At 45.5% G+C, this 18,569-nt stretch overlaps 1 protein-coding gene across 5 annotated transcripts in view; it reads left to right on the top strand.

The window, feature by feature from the left end:
- ANKRD52 (ankyrin repeat domain 52) overlaps positions 1 to 18,569 on the top strand; it is a 128,766-nt gene that overhangs the window by 94,207 nt on the left and 15,990 nt on the right. For 3 of the 5 annotated variants that reach the window (XM_053293580.1, XM_053293577.1, XM_053293576.1), the window contains exons 23-26: positions 9,425 to 9,508; positions 11,846 to 11,991; positions 13,242 to 13,324; positions 14,356 to 14,478. In XM_053293580.1, coding sequence (XP_053149555.1) covers positions 9,425 to 9,508; positions 11,846 to 11,991; positions 13,242 to 13,324; positions 14,356 to 14,478 — 436 coding nt within the window. Of the gene's footprint in view, positions 1 to 9,424; positions 9,509 to 11,845; positions 11,992 to 13,241; positions 13,325 to 14,355; positions 14,479 to 15,305; positions 15,587 to 18,569 lie in introns of those variants that run through there. The other 2 variants (XM_053293579.1, XM_053293578.1) reach the window with 2 other exon arrangements.

The raw sequence follows: 18,569 nt of genomic DNA, 5'->3' as shown, positions 1-18,569 counted from the left end.
GTTACAGTGTTTGGGACTTATTAAGTCGGCCAGGGGAACAACTAAGGAGGATCATGACTCAGGCTTTTAAGACTATGTATGATGTGGAGAAAGTGGATATTATTATTATTATTATTATTATTATTATTATTATTATTATTAACAACATTTTATATCCCACTCTTCCTCCAAGGAGCCCAGAGAGGTGTACTACATACTTAAGTTTCTCCTCACAACAACCCTGTGAAGTAGATTAGGCTGAGAGAGAAGTGCCTGGCCCAGAGTCACGCAGCAAGATAGAGAGACATTTTTCTCCCTTTTCTCACAACCAGGAGTTATCCAGTTAAACTGATTGGCAGCAGATTTAGGATAAACCCAAGGAAGTATTTCAGTCTTTATAGAGTTCATCATTAATTGATGGAATTTGTTGCCACAGGATGTGGTGATGGTCACTAGCTTAGATGGCTTTAAAAGAGGAATAGACTTGTCTTGCATTAATTTATCAGTGACTACTGGTTTTTGATGGCTATATGCTATCTGTAGGTTCAGAGGGGGGATGCCTGTGAATACTGGTTGCAGGGGAGCAATGGCTAGAGAGGGGCTATGCCTCTCCTGCTTGTGGTCTTCCCATAGGCATCTAGTTGGCCACTGTGGGAAACAGGAAGCTGGACTAAATGGATGTTGGGGTTTCCTCCCCTCCTCCCTGAGACAGGGAGGTGTGCCCGGCCAGCTGGTAGAGTGCCGAGAGAAGCCGAGGGCTCCAGATGCTAGGACAGCCCTGGCAATTACCTCTCAGAATCCAGAGAGGATTCAGAGAGACATGTCACAGCTGCCGGGGGATGGTCAGGCATCACCCAAGAGGCAGCAGATTTGTGGAGAGGGACTAGCCAGGAAAGCAGCTCCACGGCTGCAAGTAGCTGGAGGAATGATAAGGCAGGTGGTGGAGTTGGGGAATGAGCCCCCTGTGGAGGCCAGGGATTGGGTGTCCAAGACACGTGCCTGGCCAAGGAAGTCGGAGCCAGCCGAAAGAGGGGAGCAGTGTCTGAGATGCAGGGATTTATTTAAGGCAGCCGAGGATGAGCAGATCAGTCATGACGGGGTTTGTGAGCCTGACAGTCTCCTGGAGAGGGGCTCAGGCTTTTGATTCCCACTGATAGGGGAAGATAGGGAATGAATAAACGTCCTCCCTTCCCCAACTCTGAGGCAACGCCCATGCCTATAATTCACTGCGAGAGAGCAGAAAGGGCACTTTGAAGAATTCCTCCTCCCAAAAGCCAGACAATAGGCTTGAGCATGATCCAGCAGGGGCTTTTAAGATCTGGAAGCGATTGGTAGTCATAATGAGAAATGGGCCACTGCGCCTGCACAGGGACCTTCCAGATGGATTAAATAGCTCCTGTCTAGTGCCCCTCCCTGCCGTGCACATGCTTAGTGCCTTCCTTTACTTGGCAGTCGGGCGCCATTTTGATTCAGTTCCATTTCATTTGCTGATGTGTCAAGACCTTCAGGTTGTTGCTCTTCAGTGATTGGAAAAGAAAGCTTTATTCGATTGGATTTGACTGTGTTTTTTGACCTATGAATTGTGAGTTTACTATTCTTTGGTTTCTGGATCTCAGACTTGGTTGTTTGGAATTCTGAGCCTTTGCCGTTAGAGAATTGAGGGAGCGGAGAGAAAGAAGACTACTTTCAAATGTTGCTCTCAGTATAGAGTGAAATTGCCTTCTACTGATGAACATGACCTGTGCCTGTTGTGTTTGGGTGAACAGCATGTTCCTGCCACTTGTAGGATTTGCAAATCATTTTTGAAACAAACTGAAAAATCAATTGTTGCACCTCAGAGCGGCTTTGTATGGTGACGCATTGTGTCCACTGACACAAAACCAGAGTTGACATTGATAGACCTTTATGTGTTTGGTACCGAAGTCAACATCAACAGTTTCATTGTGGAGTCAGGGTCTGTGTGTCAGTGTTCTCTCATTTTTTTCATCTTTGTGCGGAATGAGTTTTGTTCTGGGCAGGAGTATCAAGGCAGTATGTGCACAGATGCATTCAGAATGGGGCCTTCTTGATTCTTCCTGAGTGGGATCTAAAATTAACCAAGCGGACATTCAAAAACCTGTGAGTGCAGGCATGTGTGCACGCCTTAGAGGGAAAACTGCGGTGTGTGCACAGTCTAAAATGCTGCCGAGTGACCCGGAGGAGATCGTCTTCAAAAAGCTGAGAAGCTCTGATGCTGGACATAAGAAACATAAACGGCATTGAGCCTCTTCCAACACTCTACCTCCAAAGAAACATAAATCAAAGACTCCACGTCCATCAAGATTGAGGACTCCCTCGCCCATGTCAATTCAATGTCGAGATTCATCTACATCAATGGTTTCTTCATTACTGAAACTTTCAGTGTCGAAGACTTCTCAACTCTCCACTGGCCCACTAATGTGTCCGTCGACATCAATGCTTACCCTGATTTCATTGGTATCAATGGCTGATGTCAAACATGGATCAACTCAAAGGAATGTTCCAAGTTCAGCATTGGCAACGGTGCCTCCTCATTTCTATAAACCTCTGACGTTCCCTCCAGCGTGGATGCCAGTGAGGTCTCCTCTGCTGTTGTTTGACAATACTGACGATACCTTCTTAGATCAGAGCACTGCAAAGACACTAATGAGTATGTTAGACTCTGCCACCAGCACTCCTTCTGCCTCCACATTTCAGGGGTTCCCGAGCAGCAGCTTGGATGTTGATGTGGATGCAGAAGGAGACTCAACTCCTAAAACTCCATCCATGTCATCATTTGCAAGTTCTACGACCAGAACAGGTCTCTCCTGTTTCCAACCGATGCGACCTGCTACACTGATGGCCACTTTGCTGCCTGCCACCACTGCGACACTGTGGAGGCCATCTTCTACGTTTGTCCTTTCACAACCTTTTGTGTCACAAAAGGACCCATTACACACATGTAGTTTTAGACACACAATGTCTCCTGCAACACAACTGGATTTTGCAGCGTATGCTACAAGGCCATATTGCATGACAGCAACCTGTTTCTGTACAGCAACGTGTGCTGCCTCCTCAGCCTGCTTCCCCCCTGCCTCGTTCTACGCCTGTGGCGACTGTGGGGGTCAGTCAGGGTGTTAAGACTACACCCTTTCCAGTTGATGGGCTTGTTGCACCTGCGGCACCATCCTTGCTTCACTATCTAATAATGCAACCTCCTGCTGGAGATAGTCCACATCCTGCATGCCTGGTGGGTACCCCAGTATTGGTTCTGGAAGTGGTTCCTATACGGTCTGATGACTCTTGCGATTCCTCTGATTCGTCAGAGTCTGACACTGATGGTGAAAGGGGAGTTCTGGAGCATTCTTCAGATCCACGTTCTATACCCCCAAAACTGTTCACCTCACCTACTGGAGAATTGAAATCGTACACTAAGATGACACAGCAAATGGCTGAGTTTCTAGGTCTAGAGATAAAATGTCCTACTCCAGACCTTGAGGACCCCGTTTACAAGATGATGGCCACAATACAATAAATGCAGCCTGTCACCTTGCCCATCTTACCAGTTATAACTAAAGCGGCTAAGACAGTGTAGGAAGTCTTGCAAACTTCTACTCTGACTTCCAAGCAACTAGAGAGTTTGTACTGCATCCAAGAGGAGGAGAATGCTTAGCTTACCTTTTAAAAACATCCTATTCCGAACTTATTAGTAATAGACTGTGCAGCCTCACCTAAATCTGGCCACCATCATTCGACCCCTTCCAATAAAGGGGGTAGAAAGTTGGACGTTTTTGGATGCCGCATTTACTCAACTGCAAGCCTGTCTATTTGCATTGCGAATTATGCGGCCTGCATGGCCCGTTACAATTATTACCTGTGGGACCCATTACAGAAGGAGCTCTCTTCGCTGAAACCAGAGGACTTTTATGTCTAAATGTGAGGAAATGCTTAACAAATCAGCTGAATTTACCAGACAGCAGCTGAGTACATTCAAACACTTGGCAGAAACTGAATCTAGGACAGTGACTACTGCAGTCTCTCTCAGGTGCCATGTCTGGTTGCATTCTTTGACCCTGCAGAAAGACATGAGAGATCGCATTGAAAATCTGCTTTTGGATGGCAAAGGTCTCTTTAGTGAGACAACAGACTCTACGATGGAGACTTTAAAGAAGTCAAAGTTTATGTCTACTGCATCGACTACTCAAGGCTCTTCCTGCTACCGGAACTTCAGTTGACAACATTCTGTTTTACAGTATAAAGATTTTAAGAAATGGTACAAGCTGTACCACAAAAAGGGCTTTGCTCAGAAAAACAAAAACCAAGGGCCCCGTGCTAGAAAAGACTCCTCCAAGCAGTCCCTTTGATTCCCAAGCTCGTCTACCGCACATAACATCATCGCCTGCTGGAGTTCTGAACACCAAAGTACTGGCTATCAGTGGCATGCCTGTAATACCACCTCCTTTGCCACCCTGTGCCATCAGACTAGCCAGTCATGCTTCGGCATGGCACCAGACAACATCAGACCAGTGGGTCTTAGGAATTATCAATGCTGGTTACGCAATCGAGTTCAAAACTTTGCCAGATTTTGAGGGCATGAAGACTCCTGCCTCGTGGGAAGAAATATGAACTTTATTAGAGAAGGGAGCGATAGTGCCAGTGTGGGTAGACGGACTGGCTGAAGGGATACTCACATTATTTCCTCATCCCGAAGCAGGATGGCGGGATCAGAGTGATTATGGATCTCTGAGGCCTCAATCAATTCATTGATGCCTGCAAGTTCTGTGTGACAACACTGCAAGGAATTCTTCCACTCCTCGCCAAAGAGGAGTGGCTTGCTACGTTAGATCTCAGATGCATATTTTCATATCCAAATTCAACACAACAACTGGGAGTACTTGGGGTTCACTGTAGGAAGCACAGTATTCCAGTACAGGGTCCTGCCCTTCTGCTTGTCTACGGCACCGAGGGTGTTTACCAAATGTATGGCAGCAATTGTAGCTTACTTGAGCACACAGAGTATCGTTGTGTCCCCTTTTTTGGATGTCTGGCTCCTGGTGCACCTGGACAGGTCAGATTAGAGTCCTAGATCCAGTATGTCTCATGAATGTTGAAGGACTTAGGAGTCCAGGTCAATTGGGCCAGGTTGAAACTGCAACCAACAAAACTGATAGACTACATTGGAGAAGTGTTGGACACGCTGTCGAAGTGAGCATACCTACTGGAAGAATGATATCTTCACATTTGTTCTCTGGTGGAGGCATTTGAAAATCAACCGCTACAGTGGGCTGAACAGGTTCAGCGGTTGCTCAGCCTTATGGCCTCTTGCAAAGCGATCGTCCTCCATATTTGCCTACATATGTGGCAACTATAGCTTTGGTTTTTGCAGTCTTTCCGCCCAAATGTTGACAGCAGATGCTGCTAGAAATTCCCCTTCCTGTACTGAAGTCCTTGCGATGGTGGAAAGTGCGGGAGAATCTACTTCAAGGCATGTTTTTCGAACCTCCGGCTCCAACAAGGTGGGTTACAACAGACGCCTCCTTGTCGGGTTGGGGGGCACATAGCAGGAGCCATCAGACTAGGAGCTTGTGGATGGCACAACAGCGGAAAATGCATATCAGCTTCCTGGAACTGATGGCGGTGTTTCTGGCTTTAAACTCTTTTGCATCCCTAATAAAGGACTCCACAGTACGACTTCAAATGGACAATACTACGGCGATTGCCTATGTCAATCGTTAGGGAGTCACAATTTCGAGGTCTCTGTGTGCGCTAAGCACACAAATTTGGAATTGGTGTATTTCCCAAAATGTGTTCCTGGTGGCCATCCACATCAAGGGTGTGGAGAACGTTTTAGCTGATGACTCGAGCAGGATATTAGAGTATCAACAGCTTCATGAATGGGAGCTCAAGCAAGCGTGCCTGGACCGTCTGACCGCCATATGGCGTAGTTCCCGGTGGATATGTTTGCAACAGAAGAGAACAAGACATTTCTGCAATTCTATTCCAGAGTGGGCGTCTCAGGGGGATGCTTTGCAGTACAACTGGGTCTGCTATATATGTTTTCTCCACTGCCCTGGTCAACATAGTTGTAGGCGAGCTGATACAAGATGATGCGAAAGCTATTTTAGTGATGCCATGATGGCCACACCAGCAGTGCTTTGCATCGCCACTCAGACTGATGGGGAACAATTATTGCCATCTACCTCTTGACTCAGATCTCCAGATGGAGGTCGAATAGTACATCCGGCCCTTCAGATGCTGTGGCTGGCGATGTGGAAGGTCAGCTATTAAAGAGAATCCTGTTAAACTGCCGTAGGCCTTTTATGTGGAAATGTTACGCTAGTAAATGGAAGCATTTTACCACTTAAGCTAAGCACCATGGATTTGACCCATTCAGAGCTTCAATGGATCAGGTCCTACTGTACCTTACCAGTCTCAAAGAATCTGGTCCGGCGAACATATCCTAATGGGTGCACCTTGCTGCTGTTTCAGCTAAGCATGGAGGCTGGCAAGGCAGGACTGCCTTCTCTCATCTTCGAAGCAAAAAGTTCCTGCGTGGCATCAATAACCTATACCCTCCTATATGCCACCTGGCTGAGCAGTGGAGTCTATCTCTAGTGCTGGCTTCACTAATGGAACCTCCCTTTGAGCCGCTTCATGAGGTGAGCTTGTGTTATTTGACGCTAAAACCCACTTTTCTCATCGCCATAACTACTGCCCATCGTGTTAGTGAAATGGCTGCTTTAAGGGTGGATGTACCATATAAGCAGTTTCCCCTCAACAAGGTGGTTATGCATACTGATCTGTCTCTCTTACCTTAGGTGGTAACAGAATTCAACAGAATTCAAAGTAGTGGGTGGGAATGGCTGCACTCTTCACCATGGGGGGTGGGGGAGCTGTTTAGTCACTCATTTCTCATGATGATAACAGATCACTTCCAGATAAACAGGTTGTTTACCTGTAACTTATGATCTGGAAGTGATCCATTGTCAATCATGAGACCCACCCGTACCTCCCCTCTGCAGCATTGTAAAACTGGCAGATAACTTACTTGTATGGACAGTTGATTGGATACTTCAAGGATCGTCTGAACACCAGGTGCTCTGCAAGAAACTGAATCAAAATGGCGTCCAACTGCCGCGTAAAGGAAGGCACTGAGCACATGCAAGACAGGGAGGGGCACCAAAGAGGAGCTATTTAATCCATCCGGAAGGTCCCTGCGCAGCCACTGTAACCCATTTCTCAGGACTGACAACGGATCACCTCCAGATTACAGGTAAGCAATCTGTTTTTCTGACATAAATGGAGAAAGGGGCCATTTTATCCCCCCCCCCCAAAAAAAAACATATTTCTAGGAGTCCCTTTGTGATGTACTTCCAGGGGGCATTCAAGACAGCAGAGTGGAGGTGGGGGGGTTGGTGAAAATCGCCACTCCAACCTTGCGTAAAGGGTATCTACTTCAGAGTTAGTTTGCATGCTGCCCATTATTTATTTTGTGGATACAATATTTACAGAGGCCACTAGAGGGTGCATCTCAACTATGGATCTTTTGCCTCACTACCAACAAGATAAGTTTGAGCCAAACTAGTTATTTGCATGGGAGTTTCATGTTTGGAACACCCTATCTCCCTCTTCCCACCTCCATCAAAGGGAGAAGGAAATCCTTTGCCCCTGTTCCTGTTGTCTGACTTATGGGTTGCTCATGAACCTGTTAATACCTACAATGGGGAAAACATATTTTTAAATATAATATCTGCACTGCCTTTCTCATACTTGACTCAGGGCAGCTTACAATAAATTTTAAAAGCACAACATAAAATAGAGCAATCTAAAAACTAATTTATGCCAGAAACAATTAAAAACCAGAGACAAAAGAGAAATCAGAGAGGCAATTGGAATTAAAATCTCATTCAAAAGCCAAGCTAAAGAAAAAGGCTTTAACTGGTGCCTAAAAACAGGCAGTGGGATTTTCAAAGTGTGGCGGCAACTACAAAAAAGACCTTTCTTGTGTTACTTTGAGGCATGCCTTCAAGCAAGCTAGAAATGCAAAAGATCCACCCTGCAGGTTCTTTTAAGATGGGTATATTCATGGGGAAGAAGGTGGTCCTTCAGGTATATTGGACAGATTAGTACATACACACCTCTAATTTGGGGATCCCTGTAACTGTATTTGGAGAAATCATGGGAAGTTCCAATTATAAAACTCCCATATGATATTTAGTTTGGCCCTCAGTTATAGCAATTTAGGTTTTCTCCAAAGACCAAGAGCTACACAAGAACTGGTCAGCAGGACTGCATAATTGATTGCTCTACAGTCCTGGTTCCCAGCCCTTATATTAGTCCTTAGAGTTGAGATCTGAATACCTTGGTAGTGGTAGACACATCGATGAGACCTTTGTCAAAGTTTTGAACTATCTATTAAAGATCTGTTATCTTTAGATGTATAACCATCCCTACTTTAGAAGCTCAGAAATAAAATTTAACCACATTAAAACACTGTTAAAAGTGCCCACAACTGACTGGCTGATAAAAATCTTGGAATATGCGGAGATGGCAAAACTTACAACACTAATAAGAGACCAAAATTTGGAATGTTTTAAAGAAGGTTGGAAACCATTCTTGTTGTATCTAAAGAACTACTTTCCTACTATGGACTTTATAGCAGGGTTTGAAATTTAATAAAAAACTGCAGGTTGGGTAGATTAACTGTGTTTGTAAAGGTTTAAATTTATGCTTTGAATTATTATTATAGCAAGGGTAAACTTTATAGTTGATGATTCATGAAGAGATGTGTGCGGGAAGTCCACCTTTGTGTATTTGTAATGAATGACAATATTACTATTGTTAAAATCAATAAAAATTGAATTTGGGGGGGGGGGAGAAAGAAAAGGGAGGAGACTGTGGATTTGGACACTGTACCTGGAATACTGTACATTTACCCCCACACGGATCCTCCTCGGAGGAAGGTGTGGTAAGGAGGAATAAAACTCTAGCCTACCCTCAACAAAAAAAAAAAAGTGCCCACAACAAGTGGTGTGTGTGTGTGTGTGTGTGTGTGTGTGTGTGTGTGTGTGTGTGTGTGAGAGAGAGAGAGGGGGGGGAGAATACGTGCACAGACACATTCAGATTGAAGTGCTCAGATTAATGATTTGACTTGGTATATCTCACCCAGTCTATTCTGATTATCAGTGAGTCCCCAAATCTCAAGCAGTGATCTTTGCTGGCCTTGCTTCCTGCAGTCTTTTAAGCTTGAAATGCCAGGGATTGAACCCAGGATCTTCTGTATAAAAAGCATGTGTTCTGCCTCTGAGCCATATATGGCTCTCCTCATACATATGTAACTATGTATGTGATGGGTACATTCTGAGTTCTCCCTTTTGACACACTGCAGGAGAAAATAAAGCCTAGTAATGTTAACTCATTTGCTTCTCACATTTTCTTCCTTCTGCAGAATTAACAACCAGGATGGCACTGCTGAAATGCTTGTGGAAGCATTGGGTGCCAAGATTGTTAATAGCAGAGATGCCAAAGGAAGGTGAGTGAGTGTGCAATCCTGTTGATTGCTGTTTGGGGACATCCTAGCTATGTTGTCCTCCTCCTTTCAGTTCCATCAAACAGTGGGGTGAAATTTGGGAGTCTGCTTCTCCATGTTTCTGGAATCAAATGATACCGAATGTGGAGCTTTGTTACTAGAATGCTAGTATGGTGTGGAAGGATCTGGGTTTGCTATCAGCTTCTTAATATCACGCTGTTGTATTTGAACTGTAAGCAACAGCCAGTGACACTGGTATGGGGAAACCTGGAGTTCAATAGTGTCCCATCTTGTGCTTCTGAGACACACATGGAGAAGGAGGCACAGAGTGACTGCATCATGACTAGCTGGGAAACTAGACAGTGGGAGAGCATTTATTTATTTATTTATTTATTTGATTTTTATACCGCCCTTCCAAGCTGGCTCAGGGCGGTTTACAATTAAAAAACAGAAATCATTAAAAACAATTAAAATAGTTGTTATTTATTAACTTTAATATATTTAATTAATATTTATGATATAATATATAATATAATATAATATAATATAATAATAAAATAAAAAATAAATAATAAAATAATAAATAATAAAATAATAAAATATAATAATTAATATAAAATATTAATATATTTATTAAAATAGTTGTTATAATTTATAAGCATCTTAAAAAACAATTAAACGATCAAAACAATTAAAACCCTGAAAACCAGGTTAAGATTAAAACAGTTAAAACTAAATTAAAAACCCTGAAAGGCCAGGCCAAGCAGATAGGTTTTAAGGGCTCTCTTGAAGGACAGCAAAGAATTAAGATTACGAATTTCTGCCGGGAGTGCATTCCACAGTTCAGGAGCAGCCGCAGAGAAGGCCCGCCTCTGAGTCGCCACCAGACGAACCGGTGGTAACTGGAGACGGACCTCCCCAGATGACCTTAACGTGCGGTGGGGATCATGTAAAAGAAGGCGCTCTCTAAGATATCTCGGACCCAAGCCATTCAGGGCTTTAAAGGTAATAACCAGCACTTTGTATTTTGCCCGGAAACATATCGGCAGCCAGTGTAGCTGTTTCAAAACAGGCATCATATGGTCTCTCCGGGTTGCCCCAGAGACCAACCTGGCTGCCGCATTCTGAACTAACTGAAGTTTCCAGACTACGTACAAAGGAAGCCCCACGTAGAGCGCATTGCAATAGTCAAGCCGGGAGGTTACCAGCTGATGCACCACTGTTCTGAGGTCATCCTCTTCGAGGAATGGGCGCAGCTGTCGAATCAGCCGAAGCTGATAGAAAGCACTCCTGGCCATGGCCTCCACCTGAGATACCAGGGTGAGGCCTGGGTCCAGGAGTACTCCCAAGCTGTGCACCTGCTCCTTCTGGGGGAGTGTAACCCCATCCAGCACAGGAAGATATAACTCGCCCCTCAGATTCTGAGCCCCCACAATGAGCACCTCCGTCTTGCTTGGATTCAGCTTCAATTTGTTATCCCTCATCCAGCCCATTACTGCCTTCAGGCAGGCATTTAGAGAATGAGTGCCATTTCCTGGGGATGAGAAGGAGAAGTAGATTTGGGTGTCATCAGCATACTGATAACACCCAGCACCAAACCTCCTGATGACCTCACCCAGCGGTTTCATGTAGATGTTAAAAAGCATTGGTGACAGAATGGAGCCCTGAGGGACTCCATATAACAGCTCCTGTTTTGAGGAGCAATTGTCACCAAGCTCCACCATCTGGAATCTACCCGAGAGATAGGAACGGAACCACTGCAAAGCAGTGCCCCCTATCCCCAACTCCCCCAGGCGATCCAGAAGGATACCATGGTCGATGGTATTGAACGCCACCGAGAGATCCAGAAGAACCAGCAGAGTCACACTCCTTCTGTCGATTCCCCGGTAAAGGTATCAGGCCGACCAAGGCTGTCTCAACCCCATAGCCAGCTCTAAAGCCAGTTTGTAAGGAAGCTATGCAATGTCTTAGCAATGTTCACAGAAAAGCGTAAGGAGGGAGGAGTTGCATTGTCAGTCCCTACTAGTGTCACAGGGACTGTCCAGTAAATGCCCATGAGGTTTGCATAACTGCATCCTGCAGCACTCCCATTGGTGTTGAGGGTGAAATAGCCTTTTCCTGGTGACAGTGTTGGGAAAATGCAGCATCTCTGCTGTAGAAAAACCTCTTCAGGGAAGGATGGCAAGGTCCCTTGCAAATGAGTAAGAATTGCACTCTTGATTTACAAAGAGTGTTCTGGAAAAGTCTTAGCTGGCAGCCACCATATTTGCAGAAACCGAGCCAACTTTGATGGTAGCATGCCATTCTTGTTTGTTGGTGAGTTTTCCCCTTCTGTTGCAGGACCCCCCTTCACGCTGCTGCCTTTGCAGACAACATCCATGGTTTACAGCTGCTTCTGCACCACCAGGCTGAGGTAGACATGACTGACCAACTGGGAAGGACCCCTCTCATGATGGCTGCTGAGAATGGCCAGACGGCAGCAGTTGGTGTGTGCTGAATCCTCCATCCCAGTGTTTGTCTTCTTTTCACTAACAGAGTCTATCTTCTACTTCTACACATATTTTTATATGCCACTTTTCAACAAACGTTCTTGAAGTGGTTTTCATAAAACAAACAAATAAGATGGTTCCCTGTCTCACTGGTTCTCACAGTCTTTAAAAAAAACAAAGTAGATAAAAGGTGCATTCTATCATTTCCTGACATCTGTTTTCAGTGCCACAGTCTCAGAATGCATATAAGGTAGCAGCCAGAACACAGTCAGATGATGCATCTATGAAATGTCCATATGGTCAGACACAAATTTGAAACTCGTGTCTAGTTCAGCTCTCTGCCAAACTCATTTCTGAGTGATGTTTGGCTAGTTGTGTGTTGTAAAGATGTGCATATTTCATTGTTTTCCAGCTGCTTCTCTGCATTTTCAGAATTTGACTGTCTCACACTCTTATTACCCAGAAATGATCCAAAGTATTTTGAAGCCTAAGGCTGAAGATCCAAATGTGTCCTCATCCTACCCCTGTGGTGACAAAACTAGAATACTTAATTAAATAGTTGGCAGTGTGCCTCCTTCCATTCACACTCTGAAATTCTGCCACCTGAAATGGGCTGCCTCACTGTGCTTTGTTGTAGGGCCCAACTTGCATTTGCTGTGGGGAGAAATGAATGACTGAGCTGGGAGTTCCTCCCTGCCCCATTAACTTGAATGTCAGGTTTTCCTCTGGTCTGGCCTGGGAGAGTATGAGGGGAGCCAGGAGGAGGTGGCTTCCCTCATACAATCCTGGAAACTGGTCCTGTTTTGTCCCTGGATAGTTTCTTCTGTGTGTGTGGCAGCTGGCAGTAATCTTGGGACAATCCAATGGCACCTTTACGAAGATACTTTTGTTTCTAAGACAAATTAACAGCAGCCTAATTATGCAAGTCATTTGCAGGGGAGCTAGGCTGATTTAAGCATGTTTGCAGATGTCAACGTCTTGCAAAAATCTACCTTGTTGACTTTGATCAGCTCTCCCAGATCATTTCATAATGTGTGAAAGCAGTAATGTCTGTGAAATGAGGCATTAGTGTCAATTGATGGGTGTGTGCTTTATTTTTTGTTTTTACAAATCAGATTATCAGGAGCCATCACATACCGTAGTGGCTTTCTATATCCTGGGAACAACAATACTTTATGAAAGCATTGGAAAGAAACTTAAAACTTGTCCTGCATCACCTCTCTCTTTGCATCTCCACCTATTTTCAGAGTTTCTGCTGTACAGAGCAAAAGCAGATCTAACTGTGCTGGATGTCAACAAGAACACAGCTCTTCACCTGGCCTGCAGTAAGGTACAGTGTTACAAGTCAGTGTCCAGACTTGTAAGAGGCATTTTGAATGTCTGTCTCCTTTATTTAAGGCTGGAAGGGATCATGTACTTGTTTGAATTGAGAAATGGGGGCCATAGGCAGGATTGTCCATATTTTCCTCCCCAAACAAATCCAAATTATATATTCCAAATAATTAATTGAAATAGTTGGTAACTGTCAAATGGGCCAGGGATTGTAACTGGAGGCCATGAAGTAGATGCAAAAGTCTGTTTCACGGACTCTTAAGTAGACTCATTTGGAGATATGCACACAGTATCTGCAGAATCATGAGGACTAGCTGTTTTTAATTGCCAAGCTAAAGCTCTCAGAACACAGGCTCTGTGTCAAATACAGTCTCTTTTGAAGAATTACTTAGAGGCTAGTGATATTCGCCCAGAGACCTCCAGAGGGCATTCAGAACACTAGTGATGGCAACTCCCTTTGGATCAGTAGGCAGGGTCTTTCACAGAGACTTCTCCAGTGGGAAGGGCCAGTTTGCCCTCCCAGAGTGGGGAAATGATCACCCTGTCTGAGGATCAGGGTGGTAGGGTTTGTTTGGTTTTGCGAGCTCTGTAGAGCTCTCCTGCTTCCTCCCCTTTTTTGGTTGATTTTTCTCCTCTTTCCTTCCCTGCCCAACTTTATAACCAGAGCTGGGGCCCCTTCACTGGTAATTTTGCACGTAGAAAAGGAGGCGCTTTTTTTTAAAGTGCAAATCTTTTTCCTTTCATTAAGCCATTGGTAGTGGCTCCTTAGGCTCAAAAGGGGATTAGCTCAGCCCCAGATCGGCCCAACAACAACTCCAGGAGGCCTGGGGTAGAGGAGAGCCTCTCTGTTGTTGTGGGGATCAAGGCACACACAGTTTAGCACAGCAAGCAATTGCCCAGAACTGTGCGAGTCGAGCACCAACAGTAGCAGCCTTTGGGCCTTTCCCCCACCTCCCTCAGCTAGGGATCAGCAGTAACTGCTGTACCTAGGTTGCACTTTCAGCTCTGACTCCCTCCCCTCTCCTATAGGGCAGGCAGAGAACCAGGATCGTCCTTAGGATGGAGGATGCCTTAGGGGAAGGCCCTTCAGCCCAACCCTTACAGGGTGAAGTTTTGTTGCCAAACCCTGGCACGCAGCAGATGCTGGAGGGGGTGAGTATCCTGTCTTCCCTTGGTGGTTCTCTGCCTATTCCAGACTTCAGCAGAGAGATAGAACATCCCCAGTTTGCCTAATCCTTGATTTCTGAAGAAATTCAAAACGCCTTTCCTAATAAGGGAAGCAACTCCCAGGAGCAATCCATATCCCCTTTTTCCAGCAAGGAGCATAAAGGGAAGAAGCTCAGACACAGACATAGATCCAGGGGCAGGGACTGCAACAGGTATAGGAGACACAGGTCCTGATCCAGGGATTATTTCTTGTCCTATGATACCCTGTCATATTCGTCATCTCACTCTCAATCCAGTACCTACTTCTCAAAATCCAGGGACAATGTGGTTAAATGGGGTGTGTGTGTCCAAACCCAATATATTCAAGAACACACATATTGCTCTTGGTATGTCTGAGGGGTCTGCCTCCCCAGATTTTAGGGAAGGGGGCAAATTTTCAGAGGAGGACATGGAGATCCAGGATGAACCACAGGATAGGCTTTTCCAGGTGGATGTCTTCACAACTCTGCTAGCCAAGTTCCTCTCACTACAGATCTAGCCTTTGTGCAGGCACCTAAAGGGGCAAAAAGAGGTTTTCCTCAGGGTTCTACCAAACTACACACAGTCTGTTTACCTGAATTCTTTGACTACATATTGAAAGCTGAGTGGGACAATCTGGCTAAGCCCAAATCTATCTATCGCTTGGCTAATAAGCTTTATTCCTTGCCTTCTAACATTATTGATCTTAAGATCCCAGTGGTCCATGTACCCATCTCTGTTCTTATGTCATTTTCCTGTATCTGTATCTGGATGATATCCTGGTCTTCATCCAGGGAGAGGGATCAGAGGGATATAGCAGCCACTCTCTGGTGCCTGGAGGTGCATGGTTTTGTAGTGAGTCAGGCGAAGAGCACATTGGTTCTGGATCACCTGGGTGGACATGATCCAATTCAGAATGGCCACCTTGGGAGACAGACTGATCAAGTTGCTCCACCTCCTACAGACCATCAGGGGGTGGAATTCAGCAGACCTTACGGAGTTGACCCAGCTGTTGGGCATGATGATTACTTGTTGAGAAATAGTTGGATGAATAAAGCTTCACCTTCGGCCTCTACATTGTTTTCTGTCTTACTCAGTCCAGATTACCCTATGTTCTCACTGACAGGTGACAATTCCACCAGCGGGTCTACACTTCCTACAGCAATGGTTGGCCCTGCACAGATTGTCCAAAGGGACAAGTCTAGCCCTGCCATGGTTATTGTAATCATGGATGCCTTTCTGGCTTGGGAGCACATATGGCGGTGGGGTCAGTAGCAGATGGCTCAAGGCACCCAGTCAACTGAAGAGACGCAAAACAGCATCATCCTTCTCAAACTGAGAGCAGTCAGGCTGGCCTTACAGAAATTCAGCAGCTTAGTAAGGGGACGCCACATCCTCATAAGGATGGACATATTGGCAAATACCTATGTCAGCAGGCAAGGGAGCACAAGGTTGAGGACTTTACATCAAGAGCTGATCCATCTGTTGTCCTGGATAGAGTGAGATCTGTTGTCCCTTCAAGCCAAATATCTGCTGGTCAGAAAAAAACGAGTTAGCTTTATGGAGTGGAGACTGAATCCTCGCTTCTTCCAGCAACTGATCAGACAGTTCAGAAGACTGGTGAGGGCTGTGTTCGCCAAAAATGCTCAGTTGGATCTCTTCTTCTCCTTTAATCCATTTTCTTCAGCCATGGGGGTGGATGCACTGTTATGCAAATAGCCCCGGGGACTCCTGTACATGCTTCCACACTTCCTGTTACTGACCAAAACCCTGTAGAATGTGAGGTCAGAAAGATTGTAGAGGTCCTCTTGTCCCCACTGACCAATATGCCCCTGTTTCCCAGACCTGGTGAGCATGTCACCTCAGGTCAGCTGGAGACTGCCAGTGAGCCAGGACCTTCTATCCCAGGGTCCATTGTTCCACTAGCAGCCAGATCTTTTCCGTTTGACAGCCTGGAGGCTAAGCAAGAAGGATTAGGAGTCCTGGGTACCCAGAGACAGTGCTCAAGACAATCTGTCTTCCCACAGATCATTGACTAATATAATTTATTTTGGTACATGAAGAGACTTTTTGACTTAGAGAACACATCAGGGCAGATCACAGCTACATCTGGAGGTTTTGGATGTCTTGGGGTTTCTACAATCTGGCCTCGACAAACATCTGAGTACCAGCATCTTAAAGCACCAGGTTGCAGCTCTTCCCAGCATCTTTGAGTGTCATAGGTTGTCTTTGATTTCCTCTCACCACCATGCCACACATTTTCTTAAGGGAGAAGCTCTGCTGAATCCTCCAGGTGTACACTGTTTTCTTACCTGGAACTTAAATTGGGTCTTAATAGCACTTATGGCTAGCCCATTCAAACTGTTGGCCATGTGTGAGTTGTGTATACTTTTCCTTGTGGTCATTCTGATACTCTGAAGAGGTATCAGAGAACACTCCCTGCAGATCCAGAGTTAAGTGTTTTCCATAGGGTCAAGGCAGTCCTATGGATTGACCCCTGCTTTGTTCCCAAGGTGAACTTTTCCCATTGTTCCTAGGATATTTTCTTGCCCCCCTCCTGTCCGAACCCAGTTCACCTTCAGGAGCATAGGTGGCACACATTAGACGGTTAGAGGGCCCTCCATTTCTATTTGGATAGGACAGCATCCTTAAGGAAACCTGAGTCCTTTTTTGTCTCCTTTAGCGAGGGGTCCTTGAGGGGAAATATCTCTGCAGCTACATTTCTAGGTGGCTTAGACAATGTGTTCTGTTGGCCTACAAGTCTGTGAGTAAACAGCCCCCTTATAGGATCACAGCTCACTCCCTGAGAGGTGTGGCAACATCTGCTGGGTGTAGAGGTAGTTTCCCCCTGCAGGATATCTGCATAGTGGCAACCTAGGCTTCAGTACATACTTTCCCCAAGCACTGTAAAATAGATTACTTTTCATCTGCAGATGTGGCTTTCAGTTGGAAATTCTTGCAGAACTTGCAGTACTATTTTGCTAGCAGGCTAATTTTCTCCTCTGACCCGCCCAGGATGATCTCTGTTTTGGTACATCTTTAGGGTTCTAAATATCCTCTAGGAATCTCTGGAGAAAAGGAATTTCCCCCCTACCTGTGAATTGCTTTTCTCTGAGATTCCCAAAGGGCATTTGATGTGCTTCCTCACCACAGGAAAAAAAATTAGAAGTTTCTGCCATCGCCTCACATGGGTGGGGCTTTCTGGGGATTCCCTCCCATAGTCTGCTCAGTTCAGTTATTGTGCTGCCTTCTTCAGTACTATTTCATATTGCTTTGGGGACATGAGATTTCCCCGTTACAGTTCTTACCCCTTTAAGGGGTTTGCTTTTTCTTGTTTGTTTGCAGTATTTCTCTCTCTTAGTATTACAGTGGGGTTGAGGGGTGCCCCAGCTCTGCTAGTCTGGTCTGGGAGGGCAGAGTGGCCCCTCCCCCTGGAGAAGTCTCTGTGAAAGACCCCACCTACCGATCTAGAGGGAGACGCTGCCACCCTAGTGTTCCCTCCAGGAGTCTCAGAAAATAGAATTTCACAGATAAGAGAAAATATCCTTTTCTCCACCTTGTTTCTCTGCTGTCTCAGCTTTTGTCACTTTGTCTTGGTGCTGCAGAGGATTGGGCCAGCTTAGGCTTCTTACCTAATGGCCACAGGTACATCAGCATCACATGCAGTGTTCTCTCTATTTTTTTTCATCTGTGTGCGGAATGAATTTTGTTCTGGGTGGCAGTATCAAGGCAATGTGTGTGCACGTATATTCAGAGGGGGACCATCCTGATTCTCTGCTGCTATGGGTCCAAGGGCATCTCACAGATGGGTTATCTTCACCGACGTGACTCCAAGGCAGGACTATGCAAATTAGTAAGAGCTTAAGTTCGGAAGGAGCAAGCTCCTCCCCAGTTCTTTTTTTCCTGCAAAGGCTCCAGGCAGCTCCTTGGCGCTCCAGCGCTGCTGCTTTTGCTTTCATTTTCCATCCACCCCTTTTTATTGTTTCCCCTGCTCTCCTCCCCCCTCATTTACTCGGGCTGCAGCATTGGATGGCAAGGTGGCAGGAGCAGGAGAGGGC

Source organism: Hemicordylus capensis, chromosome 2, assembly GCF_027244095.1.
Source record: "Hemicordylus capensis ecotype Gifberg chromosome 2, rHemCap1.1.pri, whole genome shotgun sequence".
Classification (NCBI taxonomy): Eukaryota; Metazoa; Chordata; class Lepidosauria; order Squamata; family Cordylidae; genus Hemicordylus; species Hemicordylus capensis.
This window is presented reverse-complemented; position numbering and strand designations above follow the sequence as displayed.